At 57.8% G+C, this 17,614-nt stretch overlaps 1 protein-coding gene across 5 annotated transcripts in view; it reads right to left on the bottom strand.

Moving 5' to 3' along the window:
- The window catches only part of TFAP4 (transcription factor AP-4), a 32,460-nt gene that overhangs the window by 10,964 nt on the left and 3,882 nt on the right, over positions 1–17,614 (bottom strand). Inside the window, exons 1-2 of one of the 5 annotated variants that reach the window (XM_075010366.1) lie at positions 8,209–8,455; positions 547–712 (exon numbers count right to left, since the gene is read on the bottom strand). In XM_075010366.1, coding sequence (XP_074866467.1) covers positions 547–712; positions 8,209–8,297 — 255 coding nt within the window. In that variant the 5' untranslated portion in view covers positions 8,298–8,455. Of the gene's footprint in view, positions 1–546; positions 713–6,125; positions 6,221–6,997; positions 7,652–8,208; positions 8,456–17,614 lie in introns of those variants that run through there. The other 4 variants (XM_075010364.1, XM_075010367.1, XM_075010368.1 and 1 more) reach the window with 4 other exon arrangements.

The following is a 17,614-nucleotide window of genomic DNA, read 5'->3' as shown; positions in this document are numbered from 1 at the left end:
ACCCGCTCCCCTCCAAGCAGCCTCCCACGAGTCACTCAGACCCTCAATTCACAATCCCTGCTCACCGAGGGGCAAGGAGGAGACCCAGGACAGTCACTGACTCAGCTATCCCAGGTACGTTGCCGCACCACTCCTTGGCTTGACGCCACCCCCAGGAAAAAGGCAGCCTGTATATTCACTAACGAATTCTGAAACAGGTCCATGAACGCTTACGGCATCAATCCTGAGAGAAATCTGCAACCCGCCAGGCAAGCAGCACCTCGGTCGAACTCACCTGCGCCAGAATGGCAGGGCTCTGGTTGCTTTTGTTTTGATCCAAGTTCTTTCCCCTTCAGATAAGTTATCTTATCTCCCTGGTTTGTATCAGACTTGACCTAATGCGGGAGCAACTCATCTACTGGCTGACGTTTTCTGAGAGAATCTGTGGGGCTGGGAGGTTTAGTTACCTTGCCACAAGTCAATCGCTAGAGGGTCCTGGCAGCTCAGACAGGTGTGACACCCCCACCCCAGGGCAGGGGCTCCCCCACAGACCTATAGCAGCCTCACCTTACTGAGCTTCTCGCCGTCCGTGTGTGGGATGAGGGTTTTCAGAGACTGGAAGCCAGCATTGATGCTCTGCATGCGCCTTCGCTCGTTGCTGTTAGCGATCTCCCTGCGTATCCGCCTCTCCTGGTCCCGCTGGGTCTCGGGGGTCAGTGGGATGTTGGCCAGGCTGCGAGAGACAGAGGGTTAGGGGGACAGCCAGCCAGGGCTCAAGAACCCCCCTCCCAACCGACAGGTGGAGTCTTTTCCATGGTCCATTACACTGACCCCAGCTGGTTCGCTCTCTTCCCAAGCACCCCCTGGTTTGCAGCAGCAGGTTGGGAGGCAGAGAAACAGAGCAGCGTCCGTCCCTGCATGTCACCTCCAGCTACACCTTGGCAGGCATCGCAGCCAGAGCGCATGTCTGCACCCAGAGCAGGCGGGGGTCGTTGTCGTGACCGTGTGGAAGCATTCACAGAATGTGGCTAATCCAGTTTGAGGCCAGAGCTCGCTCCCTAGGTCCCTCTGCAGAGATTTAATTGCAGCCCCGGACTGCGGGGACCCTGCACCCTCAGACTGCCACGTGGGCTAACCCTGCAGGGGGCGACCCTATGGAAGGGACGGCAGAAACCTGGTTAGCCCCCCTGGGGCCTCTGGCCTGGGAGAACGAGCCAGGTCCGCCAGCAGGCGGACAGTGCGCTGGAGGAAGTGTCTGCAGTACCGCTGCCCCTGCTGGCCAGAGCAGTGCCCGGGTGCTTCCGGGCCCAGGGACGGAAGAGCTGGAAAGGGGGCCCAGGCCTGGGAGCGACACCCCAGCAATCAGCTCTCCAAACCGAGTGGCAGAGACAGCGCGGGCTGCTAACCGCCTGGGGGCGCTGAGCCCCCAGAACTGCCAGCAGGAGCAGACACCCCTTCTCCCGGTCGTGTTTTGGGGAGTTTCTGAAGATGGGATTCAAAGACGACTCCCGCCCCGATTCTCCTTCTGCAGCCACCTGACGGGGCGGGGGTGGGAGGATCATCTCTGCGGGACGCAGCTTGGCACTACAGAAATGCGGCCCCGGACTGCGGGGACCCTGCACCCTTAGACTGCCATGTGGGCTAACCCTGCAGAACTTACACCCAGAGCCGTGACACGAGCCAAGGGGCCCCTGGGCAAAGCTTCCAACGGAGAGCCCAGGCGGATGGATGCTTCAGAGCCCAGCAGCCAGCTCAGCAGCCTGCTCCACTCTTACTTTATCCCCTGCCCTTGCTGGCCGAACCTGCTGTGGCCTGCTTACCCGCATGGGGCGACGGCCGGGCCCAGTCCCCGCAGGGCAGTACTTCACCTGCGGACACAGTGACTCCCATACAGGGTGATGAGAAGAGATTGGAAATCCTTCAGCAAGATCAAGGTAAAGGGACTTTCTGGTAGCTACCAGCAGAGCTGGGCCCAGAGCGGGTCACAGCCCCTCCAGGAGGGGTTTCAGGGCTGCTGGAGGGCGTGGGGCTGGGCAGGGAAGGAGGATTAGAAGATAGAGCTGGTGAGCTGCAGCAAGGGCCTCTGGTTCCTCCCCTCACCCCCAACCTCTCCATGGTAAGAAAGAGGCAAGCATCTCCCTGCAGGGCCAGCCCCTGTGTGTGGCCCTGGTAGGCTTGGACGAGAGGCTCCCTCCCCCTCCTGCTGATGGCTTCCAGATGATCGCTCCCAGCAGAGGCAGCCCCCGCCCCACCCAGAGCCAGGGCTCCCGCCTGCTTCCTGCTGCCTCTGCTTGGGAACCGAAGGCACGGTGATCTGGCAGACCGGTCAGGAAAACGCTTCCCACGCCAAATGCCATCATGCACCGAGCTGGAGGGAGGGAGGTCAGTCCTATGGGGAAGCCTGGGCTCAACCAGGGCCACCTCGCAGGTTTTAAACCCTGTCTGCACCAGCGTTTAAATACAAAAGTTACCTGGCGCGCTTTTAAAGAAAACCCGCCTCCCCAGTGCAGGCTCCTCAGCGCAGGGTGCTCTCGAGGCCCGAGAGAGGCAACGAGAACAGGCTAACCCACCCCTAACCCGGAACATAGTTTGTGAATACCTGAAGAGGGAGAAGAACTGCACAATGAGGTGAAGCGGTGTTAACACAGCATGCCGGAGCACCCCTCCATCCCCCCCAGGTAAAGCACGAACAGCAACCTCTGCCGCCAACAGCCTCCCACAAGAAACCCGTGCATGCATCCCATCTCAGAGCAACCCAGAGATTGGGACCGACACGGATCCTGGAAGAGCAACCCTGGACTGCTGCCAGAGACAGGAAGCTTTAAGCAAGGCCAGTGCGGCAACTGCAAAGGCCGCATACCTGGCAAATCCTGGAGAACTGGGAATACCACTTACCACCGCTGCAGAGGTAGCTTCCAGCCCTGACCAGCCAGGAGGGGGACGCCTTTAAAAAACTACAGACCACATCTTTCTGATTCGGATGGTCTATTTTCTCACCACGATGTTGTTAGCAGGCACAGCTTCAAGAATTACACCCAGAAAGCAGCTTTCTAAGGGTATGGACTAGTCCATTACGTATGCACGATAACCAAGGCTGCACGAGAGGGTGCTTGCTGAAGTCATGCTACCAGAGGCTAGCCGAGTTAGTTAGGCTCTTCAAAAACAACAAGAAGTCCCGCGGCACCTGACAGACGAACATATTTTGGAGCCCACGAAAGCTTACGCTCCCAAATCTCTGTTAAGTCTATAAGGTGCCACAGGACTTCTTGTTTTTGAAGATACAGACTAACACGGCCACCTCTCTGATGGCCGTTACCCGGTGTTACAGGTTAGTTGCCAGCCACGTTTCATTACCTAAGAGATTCTGAACTAGCTCACCCTGACAGCCACGTTGACTCTCTGTTGACTACGCTGACGTGTCCTGCACAGCCACCAGTACAATCAACCTGCAACGCCAGCCAGCAAGGGCTTGGCACAGCAAGTGCTAGGGGAGCTGAAGACGGCAGGGGTTACACCGACGCCAAATATTAAAGACCAGCAGCTGTTGGCAACAACTAAGAAAGGTCAAGGTGCTTGAAAGTGCAACAGAGGTTGGCAGTTTACTCGCCATTTTCGTTCTTGTTAAACAAGAGCCAGGATGGGGGGGCTGGTCCAGTATACCAGGTAGGAACCAGCTCCTGGGCACAACAGGGCCAGTCGCAGAGTTACTTCTCCATCGTCTCCTCTGTCTGCGAGCTGAAGTCGGATTGCTAAGGACGCCACCAAGGGTGGGGTCAGAAGCCAACACTGTCAGGACACAAAGAAGCTGCTGAACTGCAGGGCAGAGCTCACCTGTTTGTCACATTACAGCCAAGGTGACAGCTGAGAAGAGACAAGAGCTCTACGTTACCTCTAACACCTCCCACCATCCTGCCACCGCTGGGAAGCGAAGGCTCAGAAGGGTGGAGAGGATGAGACCGACAGTCGTGCCACAAGGGCGGGATATCCAAGCACAGCTCTGTTCCGAAGAGCTGCTGGTGGAGCTGGGCCCGTGTGTATTCAGAGTCCCCCAAAGTACGCTCTGGCTTGCGTTAGCCCAGCAACCACAGGTCTGCTCCAGTATCCCCGGAAGCCGACCGCCAGGAGAGAGTCGGGTGCTGGTGAGATCACCCGCAGCCGCCCACAGGGGGCATCGTTTCTACTGGTGGTGCACATGGCACGTGCCTGGATGCGCGTAAGATTTATTCCGCCCACGGACGGAAACAAATGGGAGGGCTGGTCTGCTCGACTCCTCCCGACACACACACGCCAGACTGCCGCCCTAGGCAGCCTATGGCTTGGGGCCGGCGCCCGGCAGTGCCTTCATCCCGGAGGCGGATGGGCAGGGAAGTGAAGAAGCCAGCTTGTGTCCCCGAGCCCACGCTCTGTGCGCAACCCGATGGTTCGGGGAAATACCTTCGTGCTCCTCCACAGCCCCTGAATGTGCTGCCCATCTCCCTCTCGGTCACGCCACGAGAGCCAACGCACCCGTGAATGCACAGGACCAGGTACCGCCCGGATCCAGAAGGCTCCGGAGAAGGCAGTCTCCTGCAGCTAACGCCCAGGCCGTTGCCCCATGCAAGATGAGCCGTTAGCTGGAGACGGGCTCTGGCATGGGAGCTCTGGGGGCACCCCAGGCGGAGCGCAGCCTGCACGGTGCCAGGAGGGGAGGCCAGGGAGGAGGCTGCTCTGGGAGCTCTTGCTTTCATTCCTACTCCCATGGGACATGCCCACGGGACCAATCTCCTCAGTTCCAGAGGCTATGAGGTCCCAGTCTCTGAGCTCACACAGCACCCATCACCTTCACTGGGGGAAGGGACAATGGGGATGAATGGACAAATGGATCCCCTGGACTGGCTACGGTCCCAAGAGGTGACCCAGAAAGATGACAGGAATGGCTGCGATGGAGCCAGGCAGCCCCTGGCTTTCTCCTTGGCTGCCAGAAACGTCCCGTGGGAGCGCGGGGTGACATGGCGCAAAGGATTCTGGAACAGCACAGCACAGGCTGGAGCCCTCCCTGCAGTTCACTGCAACAGTGAAATCGTCCCTACGCTTCGGCACCAGGGTCAACGGGCGATGGGGCAGCCGCGGAGGGACAAAATTCCACCGCCCCATCTACTTCTTCGGGGGGGAGAGCAAAGGACACAACCACCCCCTGACATATACTGAGGTTAACCCTTCCTTACCCTACAGCCCCACAAAACCAAATCAGGGATTTCCCATGGATCCATCCAGAAAGAACTACCCTGGCTGGGGCCACCTCACAAAGAGGGGGTAAGGGGACTGCCTCTCAGCCAGGCGTGGCTGGAACAAGATCCAAGCGTCCCCCAGTTCCATCTTGTCAGCCGGTGCAAGAGCTGAGGGTTGTACCTGGTGGCCATGGCTTTCCTCTGAGCACCAGTCCGAGCCCCAGCTTCAGCTTGTGCCTGGTAGACTCTAAAGCTTTGGCCCATGAGGAAATTCAACCAAGGTGGCTCAACAGGGCCATCTAGGAAGCAGAGGTTCTTAAGAAGAGAGAAAGAGGAAGAGCCGGTTTCCTCAAGAGAGGTTCCCCTGATAACCTTGCCCCAACTGCTCTTCCTGAGAGACTTCTTACAAGTGCCAGAGCCAACCAAAGAAAATCGCTTTGAGAAGCTGGCTGCGTGGACGGAACGGGACCGTGGCAGGTCGTGCCTCGGTCTTTTAGCTTGGCAGGCCAGAATGCAGATTTAGACGCTGGTCGCAAATAAAGTAAGTTCAATGAACTTTCAGGCTAGTCCCTTCAGACCTCCTTTCACAGGCCCCTCTCTGCACCCACACCAAAATACAATTCGATACGACTGAGCCCCTGCTCAAAAAGGATTTGGTGCGGGTAGGACACTGCAAGAGAGAAGTTCTCCGATACAGCTAGGCAGGAAGAAGCTCACCTAGAACCTGCCTGCAATGGGCTCCAAGCTGATGGACGAGAAGAGTACCAGAGGCACAAAAGAGTGCAACAGAGGACCCATTCTGCCAGGAGATTCCTAGTGCACTGGCCCTGGTATTTTTAGAGGGGAGAGGAAACCAACATCAACTAGCATTGCCACCGAGTCTTGGACTAGAATTTGCTCCACAGCGCTCGGGGCTTTTACAGCAGCACCAGGAAATACCTGCCATTTCACCTCCAATCCAAAGATGAGCTCTAAGGGCAAAGCTTGTCTCTCACGCCAACAGAGGTAGGGCCTCACCCTCCTTGCCCAGGTAACTTCTGCCGCCATTTAACTGAGAATAAATGAGGTAAACACACTTAACCTGCAGGTTATCTTCCGAGTGAAGTACAATTCCTGTATCTCACTAAAGCTTAGGCTCTAATACATTTGTTAGCCTTTAAGGTGCAACAAGATTCCTAGTTAATTTTGCTGAAACAGACTAACACGGCTACCTCTTTGAAATACTGGCTAGCCATTCTGCAGAATAAAGTTCCTATGAAAACAGCTGCAAGACACAAGTCAATCTAAACAAAAAACAGTTCTTCACAGTAGAGTCTCAATAAACCAGGGCCTCCAGACATTTGAGATACTGATGACTGCTTAAGCCTCCATCTTCTAACCTGTATATCAAAGACCTGTTCGCCAGTATGAAGGTGGTATTTGAAGACTGACTCATTCTCACCAGTATGAGCTGCTCCTGCACAAATGCATCCAAAACCAAGAAGAAGTTTCAGCAGAGAATGAAATTCCTACAGAAAGCGACCGTGGGGTTTCTACGAGCCCCCTGTATTCCAAAGTATTCTGGGAATACAGCCTTCTGAATTAAGTATACAGAGAGCTGCATAAAACCTAGAGTCTACTTGAATAACCAGAATATAGTAGGTCTTACCCATAAAAGCTAATTAATATGTTAGTCTTTAAAGGTGCTACAGGACTACTTGTTACTACCAGAGCTCATCCTGCAACAGTGTAAGACCTTAACATCATCCCGGTGGCAAACAGAAAATTTGCCCATCACCAAGTGAAATCAAAGATACAAAGCCCCCTCTCACCTAAGTTGTGGTGGATGTATTCATCTGAAGCAAGCGCATTTCAGTGGTACGTCCCTCACCAACGAAAAAATAAAATAAAATGTGGAAAGCAAGTAAGTACCCAACGTGGGTGAAACTGTAAAGAGGCAGAACTTAGTCGCAAGCTCCTCTGGGGATGAGAAGACATTGTTCTGCCAGACCGTGCCCAAAATTATGGCCAGCAAAGCAGGATGGTCCAGAGACCAAGGTGCTTAGGGACCTAGTCCTCCTTTTCCTACTTTAAACTTCTACCAAGCATCTCCAGCCCCAGAAAGAACACAGCTGGCGGCACCTGGGGAGAGACCCTCCAGCACAGGTGGTCATCTCCACAGCCGTCACTCAAGATGGCCCTTTGCCACCTGCCCAGGAGGGAGAGCCCGTCGGGAGCCTAGGCAGGTACCCTAGCAGGGAGCTGACACATTCGCGGGGCTCCTGCCGCTGGAGAGACTCCCCCCCCCGCCCGACACTTCACGCAACGGGGGCGGTAGTTGACGCTGAAGCGCAAACCAATCCCGCACGGCGCTGGGGCCGGGATCCGCAGCCGCGCTAGTCACAGCTCCGCTGCAGGCCGCCTTCCCCCCCGCCAGCTGAGCTTCCCCCGGAACCAGCGCGCCAGCGCAGGGCCCCAGCTGCTCCCGCGCCGCGCCGGGCCGGGCCAGCGGCAGCCGGAAGGACTCTCTGGAGCTGGCGGAGCACGTGGGCTCGGCCCCTGCGCTCCGCGCCCAGCTGGGGATTTGCATGTGCCCCGTCTGCAAAGGAGCAGGCGCCGCCAGGGCCCGGCCCACCCCCGGGGCTCCCCGCCCGGCTAGGGGGCTGGGGGAGGGGGGGGGGGGGGGTTCCAGGTGCCCCGGGCTGGGGGGGAGGGGGCCTCCAGGTGCCGCAGGCCGGGAGCCGCTCCGGGCCCGCGCGGCGGCCAGCAGGGGCGCAGCTCCACGTGCAGCCCGGCGAGCCTCAAGCAGCCCGCACGCGGCCGGCGGGCGGAGCGGGCCCCGCGGCTCCGGGCCGGCTTTGTGCGGGGCCGCGCGGCCGCCATCCCCCGCACTACATGTCCCGGCGGCCCCGGCGCGGCCCGCCCCCGGCGGCTGCCGAGTCACGGCCAGGCCGCGCGGCCGGCGGGGCGCTGGGAGGAGGGGGGGGGCAGCTCCCGCCTCGGCCCCCCCCCGCCGGACCCCACGTGCCCGGCCCGCGCCCACCTGCACAGGCCGCCGATCACCTCCTTGTCCGACTTCCTGAAGTGCTGCAGCGCGGGCACCTTCTGCGCGGGCACCACGAAGTACTCCATGCGGGCGGCGGGCGGGCGGCTCTGCCGCGCAAGGCGGGAAACAGCTGGTGCGAGCGCAGCGCTCCCTCCCCGCCGGCGCCGCCTCCGCCAGCCACCGGCCCATGTAAACAAAGGACTATTTGCCGCCGCCCGGCCCTCTCCGCGCCGCCCCCGCGCGCCCCGCCGCCCCCGCGCCCGCCCCCCCCCCGCGCCGCGCCGCCGCCCCCCCGCCGCCGCCCGCGGCCCCGCGCCCGCCCCTCCCCACCCCCCGCGCCGCCCGGCCCGCCCGGCTCCCTGCGCCACTACGGGGTGATGCGGCCCATCAGCTGACAGCTTGGCAAGCGGGGCACGGAGCGGCGCGAGGGGAGGAGGAGGAGGAGGAGGGGGGTTGCACGAGGCAGGGCGGCCCCGCGCGGGGGGAGATGTGCACAACAGGACCGGCCCCGCAATGCACCGGGGAAGCAAAGGGCGGCCGGGGGGCGGGAACAGTGCTGCTGGGCCCGAACGAGGCCGGGGGGGCGGAATACGGCTGGCCATGCACAGGGGTGGAATACACGGGGGGGAGCGGAGTACGGATGGCCATCCACAGGGTGCAATCCACGGGGGGGGCGGAGTACGGCTGGCCATGCACAGGGGGGGCGGGGTACGGCTGGCCATGCACAGGGGTGCAATGTACGGGGGGGCGGAGTACAGCTGGCCATGCACAGGGGTGCAATGCACTGGGGGGCGGAGTACGGCTGGCCATGCACGGGGTGCAATGCACGGGGGGGCGGAGTACGGCTGGCCATCCACAGGGGTGCAATGCACGGGGGGGGGCGGGGTACGGCTGGCCACGCACATGGTGCAATGAACGGGGGGGGCGGAGTAGGGCTGGCCATGCACATGGCGCAATGCACGGGGGGGGGCGGAGTACGGCTGGTCTCTCACAGGGATGCAATGCACGCGGGGACGGCGTACGGCTGGCCCCGTATTTGGGGGGCGGCGGAGATGGTGGGGGTCAGAGGTAGGGCTGGTCTAGCCCAGGGAAGCACGAGGTAGGATCGGCCCCACGCAGGGAAGGGAATACGGGAAGGGGCAGGGCCAGACCAACACAGTGGGGAGAAGGGCGGGGCCAGCCCTGCACGATGGGTCGCGCGGCTCGTGGGGGGAGAGTGAGGACGGACCCCGCCCGTGAGGGGGGGTGCACAGCTGCCGGGGGGGGGTGTGACGGAGGACATGGCTGGTGGTCCCGCACCGGCGGGGCCTGCGCCCGGGGGGAAGGGGCGGGGCCAGTCCTGGGACGCATGGCCGGGGGGGAGGGGAAGGTTGGCCGGCACGTGGGGGGCGATGCGCGGCCGGCGTGGGGGCCCGGGTTGGCCCGCACGTAGGGGACGATGCACGGCCGGGGCTGCTCCGCACGTGGGGCGATGCGTGGCCGATCGGGGCGCGCACTGCCCGGCCGTGTACGGGACGCAGAGTCCGCCCAGGAGCGGCCTCCCCGGCTGCGTGGGCCGGAGCTCAGGGAGGAGGCGGGACACGCTGGCCCAGCCCGGGTTTCCTCCTCCGCGGGTGGGCCCTGCCCGGCGCCGGGAACAGGCCGCAGCGCCGCCCCCTGGCGGGGCGCCGGGAGTCTTGTAACTCCCCAGCTGGGCCCGCCCGGCTCCGCAAGCCATGCTCCCCGGGGCAGCGAGGGCCCAGCTCCTCATCTGCCTAGGGGAGCCCCCTTGCTTACCCGCCTCACTTCCTGGGGCCGCCCGGGTCAGGCCTCAGCTGGGATCTTTGCTTCCAGCCCCTCTGCAGGGCGCGGGGAAACTGCTTTTGCTGGGCAGGGTATCCACCCCGCATCATTGCCCAGGGCTGCATCAACCCACCCGCTGCGCCCCTGTCTCTGCAGACTGTGCCTCCTGCACCCCCAGCCCTGCTGATGTCAGGGCATCCCTCCTTTAACTGCCCCCATGCCTGGCTGCTCCCCGCCCAGCCAAGCCCTGACTGCTTGGCTGAATAGCAGGCATGTCTGTGCACCCGCGCCCCAGGCTGACCCCAGAACTAGGCAAGGCCAGGCTGGGCATGACAGGGCGCTCCCACCTCAGGACCCTTGGGGAGTCTGAAACAGGAGGAACAAGCAGATGTGCTTAGCTGTGCTGAGCCAGCTGGCCCCAGCTCCCCTGGGCAAGCAGAGGAGGGTTCCATGCCTGTTCTCTCCGAGGTGAGGCAGTGTAACCTAATGGATAGAGTGCCCAGCTAGCACTCAGGAGAGTTGGGTTCTGCCTGCAGCGGGCACAGTGACAGAGCTGGGACAACTTTGGACAAGTTACACCCCAGCTCCATCAGTTTCCCCATCTGTAAAATGGAGCTAATGCTGCTGACTTTTTCAGTAAAGCACTTGGAGATGAGCCGTTCGCTGTAGCTCTTGGTGATGCCAACTTAGGGCCTGTCTACATAGCAGCACTACAGCTGTGGTGAAGGAGTGTAGCTATGTCAACAGGTGAGGTCAAAACGTTTCCAGCGGCTAATACAGGAGGTTTGGTGGATCTTTCTCTCAAAATCTGCCTGTTAGCACAGACGCCTGTGGTAGGTCTTTTCTCCAGCAATAGGGTCGTGTCTTTGGACAGCGCAGTAATTTTCTAGTAATGTCTGTGAAGCCCAGTATGGACAGAGCAAAGCTCTATTCCACAGTAGCAAGAAATAGCTTCCCACTTTAGCAGTGGGTTACGGAAAGGAGTCACACAGCTAACCGTGTAACAGAGGTGAATATGGACCAAATCAGTGGTGGCGAGGCTTGGTCTAACCCATGGGTGTCCAACCTTTTGGCTTGCCTGGGCCGCATTGAGTGAAGAGGAATTGTCTTAGGCCGCATATAAAATATATAATATAGTTAATGTATATAAATCACATAATAATGTTAAAAGTTTACCATCCTGTGGGGCCGCATTACTAGCTGTCCAGGGCCGCATGCGGCCCGCAGGCTGGACACACCTGGTCTACCCTTAACAGTTTGCACCAGTGGAACTTTGCAGATCGGGGTGTGAAAAAAAAACACACCTCTGACTGACAGCGAACCCTGGATGGTCCCCAGTGTAGACCAATGTTCCCTCTAATTTTTTTCTGTCCATGGGCAGAATAAATTTTGTTATGTGCCCCAGGCATGTGCGATGTGTACCACCAGGAAAAACACAACCCAAGCTGTGGGCGCTCTGCTAATCTGTGGGGCAGCAATAGAATCCCCCTGAAGGGCTGCACAAGCTCACAGCTTACAAGGAACACTTGGTGTAAAGACAGCTAGACCTGAAAATACTGCCATCAGCATGGCTGGTATAGTTAGAGCAGCAGAACACCTCTGTAGTGTAGACACAGCTTGAGTCTTATCACACGTCTTGTGAGGTAAACATCAAGTGTGAAAGCAAGAACCAGCCCTGCGGAAGAAGGCAAAGGAACAGGTGGCGCCAGGGGCCTGTAAAAGGCACAAAAGTTTGCAGATTCCAACCCCCCCCCCCAAGCAAAGGAATACAGTCTTCCTTTCACATGGCTGCTCAGCAGCTGGAAGGGAGGAGCCGAAGCTGGGGGAGGGGGCCGGTCCAAGTTGAGACCAGCAGCAGGGGAGGTGGAGACCAAGGGAAATTGACTAATCCTAGTCAGTTTCCTATTGCATCCAGATCAGCTCTCTGCAGAAACTGGCTGAGCCGGTTTCCCTTTGTAATACAGCTCTCTGTGCAGGGAGTTTGATGGCGGGCGAAAACTGAACAACCCTAAACCCTGACCCTGCAAAGCCTTATGCATCGTAGTTCAAAAATCACGAGTGAGGCCTCAACAAATCATAAAATTGGCTTAAATAAACAATACACTGGGGACACTTTGTATTTGCTTTTGGGGTTCCAGAAGTCACACGTACAAACTTTTCTCTATCAAAACAAAAAGCAGTCAAGTAGCACTTTAAAGACTAGCAAAATAGTTTATTAGGTGATGAGCTTTCGTGGGACAGACCCACTTCTTCAGACCATAGCCAGACCAGAACAGACTCAATATTTAAGACACAGAGAACCAAAAACAGTAAGCAAGGAGGACAAATCAGAAAAAGATAATCAAGGTGAGCAAATCAGAGAGTGGAGGGGTGGGGGGAAAGATCAAGAATTAGATTGAGTCAAGTATGCAGACGAGCCCCTATAGTGACTCAGAAAGTTTCCATCACGATTTAAACCATGTGTTAATGTTCCGAATTTGAATATAAATGTCAGTTCGTCCACTTCTCTTTCTAAAACGGAGCGATAATGTCTCTTCATTAACACACATACCTTGAGGTCATTGACAGAATGCCCCATTCCATTAAAATGTTGACTAACTGGTTTGTGGATCTGGAGTGTTTTGATGTCTGTTTTGTGTCCGTTGACCCTTTGTCTAAGAGTTTGAAGTCTGTCCAATATACAAAGCATCTGGGCATTGTTGGCACATGATGGCAGATATGATGTTAGTAGAGGAGCATGAGAAAGTGCCCGTGATTCTCTGAGTAACCTGGTTAGGTCCAGTGACGGTATTTCCAGAGAAGATATGTGGACAAAGCTGGCAGCGGGCTTTGTTGCAGGGAAAGGTTCCAGGACCAGTGTTCCTGGGGTATAGACTGCGGCTGTTAGTGAGGATCCTCATGAGGTTGGGAGGTTGTCTGTAGGAGAGAACAGGCATGTCACCCAGGGCCTTCTGGAGTGTAGCATCCTGATTAAGAATAGGTTGTAGGTCTTTAATAATTCGTTGCAGTGGTCTGAGTTGGGGGCTGTAGGTGATGACCAGTGGTGTTCTGTTCTTGGCTTTTTTGGGCCGATCTTGGAGTAGCTGGTCTCTGGGTATTCGTCTGGCCCTGTCGATTTGTTTTTTTTTACTTCTCCTGGTGGGTAATTCAGCTTTATGAATATTTGGTAAAGTTCTTGTAGTTTTTGGTCTCTGTCAGTTGGATCAGAGCAAATGCGATTATACCTAAGAGCTTGACCGTAAACAATGGATCTAGTCACGTGTGCAGGATGGAAGCTAGAAGGGTGTAGATGAGTATAGCGATCAGTAGGTTTTCGGTACAGTGTGGTACCGATCATGCCATCCTTGATTAGTACTGTAGTGTCCAGGCAATGTCTCTCTTGCATGTTGTAATCGAGGCATAAGTTGATGGTGGGGTGCAGATTGTTAAAGTCTCTGTGGAATTCTTCTAGAGCCTCTGTACCATGGGTCCAAATCATAAAGATATCATCAATGTATCTTAAGTTGAGGAGTGGTGATAGGGGACGAGAGCTGAGGAATCGTTGTTCCAGGTCAGCCATAAATATTGACAGAATGGGGCATTCTGTCAATGACCTCAAGGTACGTGTGTTAATGAAGAGAGAGTATCGCTCCGTTTTAGAAAGAGAAGTGGACGAACTTGGCTATGGTCTGAAGAAGTGGGTCTGTCCCACGAAAGCTCATCACCTAATAAACTATTTTGCTAGTCTTTAAAGTGCTACTTGACTGCTTTTTGTTTTGATAGTGTATAGACTAGCACGGCTTACTCTCTGTTACTATTAAACTCTTCTGTGCAATCAGGAAAGGGAGAATTTTTAAGCAACAGCTGAGATGCTCTTTAAGCTGGTGCCTTAAGAAAAACAAAACAAAACCTCCGAATATCACAAGACTTGGTAAAGTGCACACGCTTAAGTTTATACACTGAATAGCTCCAATGACATCAACAGAAGTGCTTACTATGTGTCAGGTTAAGCATGCCAGCAAGCCTGTGCAGCAGGATCAGGGCCTAAGATTAATCAGTTTCTTGCTGCAATAAATACGGAGCCTGGCACACAGGCAAGAAAGGAGGGAGAAGAGTGGAGAAATTGAACAGCTTTCAAGCGACAATTCAGGAAAAACTAGAGCGGTCAATGCAAAGATCAGAGCACAGTAAGGCAAAGGGGGGAATGTTGGAGAAGGACGGAAGAGGAAGTCTGGAGACAAAAAATCGCCCACGAAAGGAAGAGAGAACACTCGCTCTCAATGCCGGTAGAGGACTGCCACTTACCGGCCTCCCTAGCAGTGTTCCCGGTCAGCTGAGCGCATGGGCAGCTGCCCAGGAGAGGTTCAGTTGTCACCCAGCTGGTGGGCAGCGTGTCCCCGGTGGGCAGCCTGCATGCCTATTGGTGAGGCACACCCACACCTGCCTTCGTGCACAGAACAAAATTTATTCCACCCACTGGATGGACAAACTTAGAGGTACCCCTGTTCTCCAGCCTCAGGATGGGCACAGCAATAGAAAAGCAGCTGCCTAATTTCAGCCTAGGGTGTGAGGTTATTTTTCCCATAGCATCTGATCAGCTACGACCGAGTCATTTATTACAAAAAGCCCTTATATGGATCCGAGACGTGGCTGGCAGGGTTGCTGAGTGGTGGAACAGCATCGTGCCCCCTGTCACGGGCCAGCCCATTCAGTTCCTTCGCAGTGGCCCGAATTCCAAGATCTGTCCTCCGGAGTTTCAGTGGGCGTTGTAAGTACGAATTAAGAACCTAAGGCCCATTGTTAATCAAGGCATTGGGGGCACTACCGGCATATTGAAGCCTACCGTTAATAGGTTCCCAGTTCCAGGTCAGCCCAGGCAGGGCCTAACTGTGGTCGCTGCCAGAGCTGCTTGGGTTAGCAGGCCTTGCTTCAGCCCCTACCAGCACATCCGCAATAAAAAGCACACACTGTACCAGGGGAGTTATCGCAAGAGTGTCCAGCGACTGAGTGCTCCAGGGAAGCTGAGCTCCTCTCTGCCCCAGTGCGAGTCCATCCAGGGGAGAGTGAGGGCGTTCGCTGGCAGATCTCCCATCTGTTGGTAAATCAGAGAGGGTTCAGAGAAAAACCACGGAGGATTAGAAAAGCTGCCTCATCCTGAGAGATTCAAGGAGCTCAGTCTCTTCAGCTTGACAAAGAGACGGTTCAGAATTGACGTGATCAAAGTACCTACGTGGGGAACAAATCTTTAGTATGGGCTTTCCCATGCAGTGCAGAGAGGAATATGCCGTGATCCAGCGGCTGGAAGTCGAAGCTTAGGTAAATTCAGATCAGAAATAAGGAGCAAATTTGACCGGTGAAGGTAATTAACCAGTGGCACAATTAGCCCAGGGTTGCAGTGGCTTTACGATAGACTCAAGGAAACGCTGAGTGTCCTCTCTGGAAACCTTTCAACAGCTGCCGAGCTACAAAGATTTTCCTAAGTGAAAACCAGAAATTCCCTGCAGGGTTTCTGGAGACAGCGTAAGCCACAAGGCCAGCCCAGGGCGCAGCAGCGAACCCGGAGAGATTACAGCTTTGGCCTCCCACAGACCAACGGAAGGGTCGACTAGTTCTCAATCTGTGGGTACCTCTCAGTAGAGCGTGAGAGGCCAGAGCGCACAGCCCTGGCAAGAGATCAGCACCATGTGGACCACTGGGAAATCCGTTCGTTAAGGCTCGGGAGGCCGGCAGTTGGGAACGAGGCCCTCGAGACAGCTGGGGGCAGGCCTGCATGGCAAGCAGAAGCCCATGGCGGCAGGTCTACAGATCGGGGCTCCACTACGAATGGTAACGTGGCTGTTTGTGCTTGGGCTTCGGAGCTGCGTGGCTGGCTGGCTGGCTGGCTTGGGCTCTTCTGAGCAGCGGAGCACGTCCCAGCATGCAGCAGCTTGGACGGCAGTTCCAGGCCCTTCCACCTGCATCCCACGTGGGCCCCACGTGCCTCGGGCCTCCAAGCTTGCGCGTCCCTTGAATCCCTGGAACAAGCACCGGGAAGGCATCTGTCGGGGGCTCCTTAAGGCAGGACCAGACGCAGCCCAATTCATTTGCAACCACCCCCAGGGCGAGACCCAGGAAAGACGTAATCGGGCACAGTAAATGCTCTGCCACAGTCTTCACCGCTGATCTCTGCAGCGGCCCCTTCCTGCTGTTCTGTATTGCAGATTCCCAGTGCAGAAACAGCACCAGCCCCCAGCTGGCAGCTCAACCAGGCACCTCCAAACCTGCTAGCAGCACAGTGCTCAGCTGGCCCACTCGCTCAGAGGCTCTCTGGCGTCCAGCCCTGGGACCAGTCATCACAAGTAGGTCTCAGCTCCCGCGGCCTTTCCATGCCGCCTGGCAAAGTCCTCCTGCTGCAGGTGGCCACAGACACAGCTGTACCTCCCTGCTCCCCCCAAAGCACTCCTTACACTGCGTCCCCTGCCGGGGTGCTCTGGTTAGAGCAGTGGGGGAAGGCTCTGCAGTGCGCTCTCCTTTCCCTCACCCCCTGCCCCAGGCTCACTCCACCAGGCGTCCGTGGCAGCCAGAGACAGCTGGGGCCCAGGGCACCTCCAGGGGAAACTGGTTCCAGGCCCAGATCATCCAGTTACAGAGCACGGAGCTCATCTGACGCCTGCTGCATTTCCTCCATCCTGACGTCCTGCCCCGGGGCGGGAGCCAAGCCGCTGCCTCGGGCGGTCCCACGCCTCTTGCAGCCCCCGAGCTGGCTCACAAGCTCCCCCGCCCCCTCTCTGCTCAGCCACGGACAAGGGCAGGCTCCTCCGACCTGCAGCCTGCTTGCCCTGTGCAGTACTGCTCTCGCTTCCTGGAGGAAGGAGCTCCAGGCCTCTCCCTTGCTGGCTGGCTGGGCAGTGCCCCCCACCGCTCCCATTGCAAAGGAGGAGCATGGGGGGAACAGCCCCACCCCCAAACAAGCGTGGGGCTGAGCCCCATTAACCCTGCGTTACCAGCAGCCACTGGTTGCCAGGTAAGTCGGGGCTCCTGGCTACTCGGCCCCTAAGCGTAGAAGTGGCTGGGAGGAGCAGGCCTGGCTGTACAGGGGCGGTGTGCCTGCTGCGCGTTCCCCTAGGCGAGGAGCGGCTGGGGCAGCTTCGGGGCCTGGATCTGCTTGTCACACCCGAGCCCCCCAGGCCCAGGTTTGAAATTCCCCAGGGCCACCAGGAGTGGGGAGCACCAATGGTAGCTCAACAGCGCCCCCTCTTGGTCCCAGGCAAACCCTGCCCAGACTGTCCCTGCCCCCACCTGGGGAGGGCCCCATGCCTGAGCCCCCAGCCACAGGGTGAGACTTAGCCAGAAAGGGGCGACGTGATCTGCCAAAAACTGCCTCCTCCGGCCTGCCAGACGGGGCGGTCTGAGAACACCACCCCCGGCCCTGCGGCACCCGGGGAAAGGACAGGGGGCAGATCTAGCATCGGCAGTGCTGTGTGGGGAGCCTGGGAGTGGGGCTGTGGGTCGGGGCCTAGCCTGGGGGTGAGGCTGTGGGTTAGGGCCAAGGGGCACCAGCCAGGCTGTAGGTGGAGCCTGGGAGTGGGGCTGTGGGTCGGGGCCGAGCCTGGCGGTGGGGCCATGGGTTGGGGCCAAGGGACACCAGCAGGGCAGTGGGGGG

Source organism: Carettochelys insculpta, chromosome 16 (genome assembly GCF_033958435.1).
Source record: "Carettochelys insculpta isolate YL-2023 chromosome 16, ASM3395843v1, whole genome shotgun sequence".
Classification (NCBI taxonomy): domain Eukaryota; kingdom Metazoa; phylum Chordata; order Testudines; family Carettochelyidae; genus Carettochelys; species Carettochelys insculpta.
Note: the sequence above shows the minus strand (reverse complement) of the source record. Positions and strands in the feature narration are given on the sequence as shown.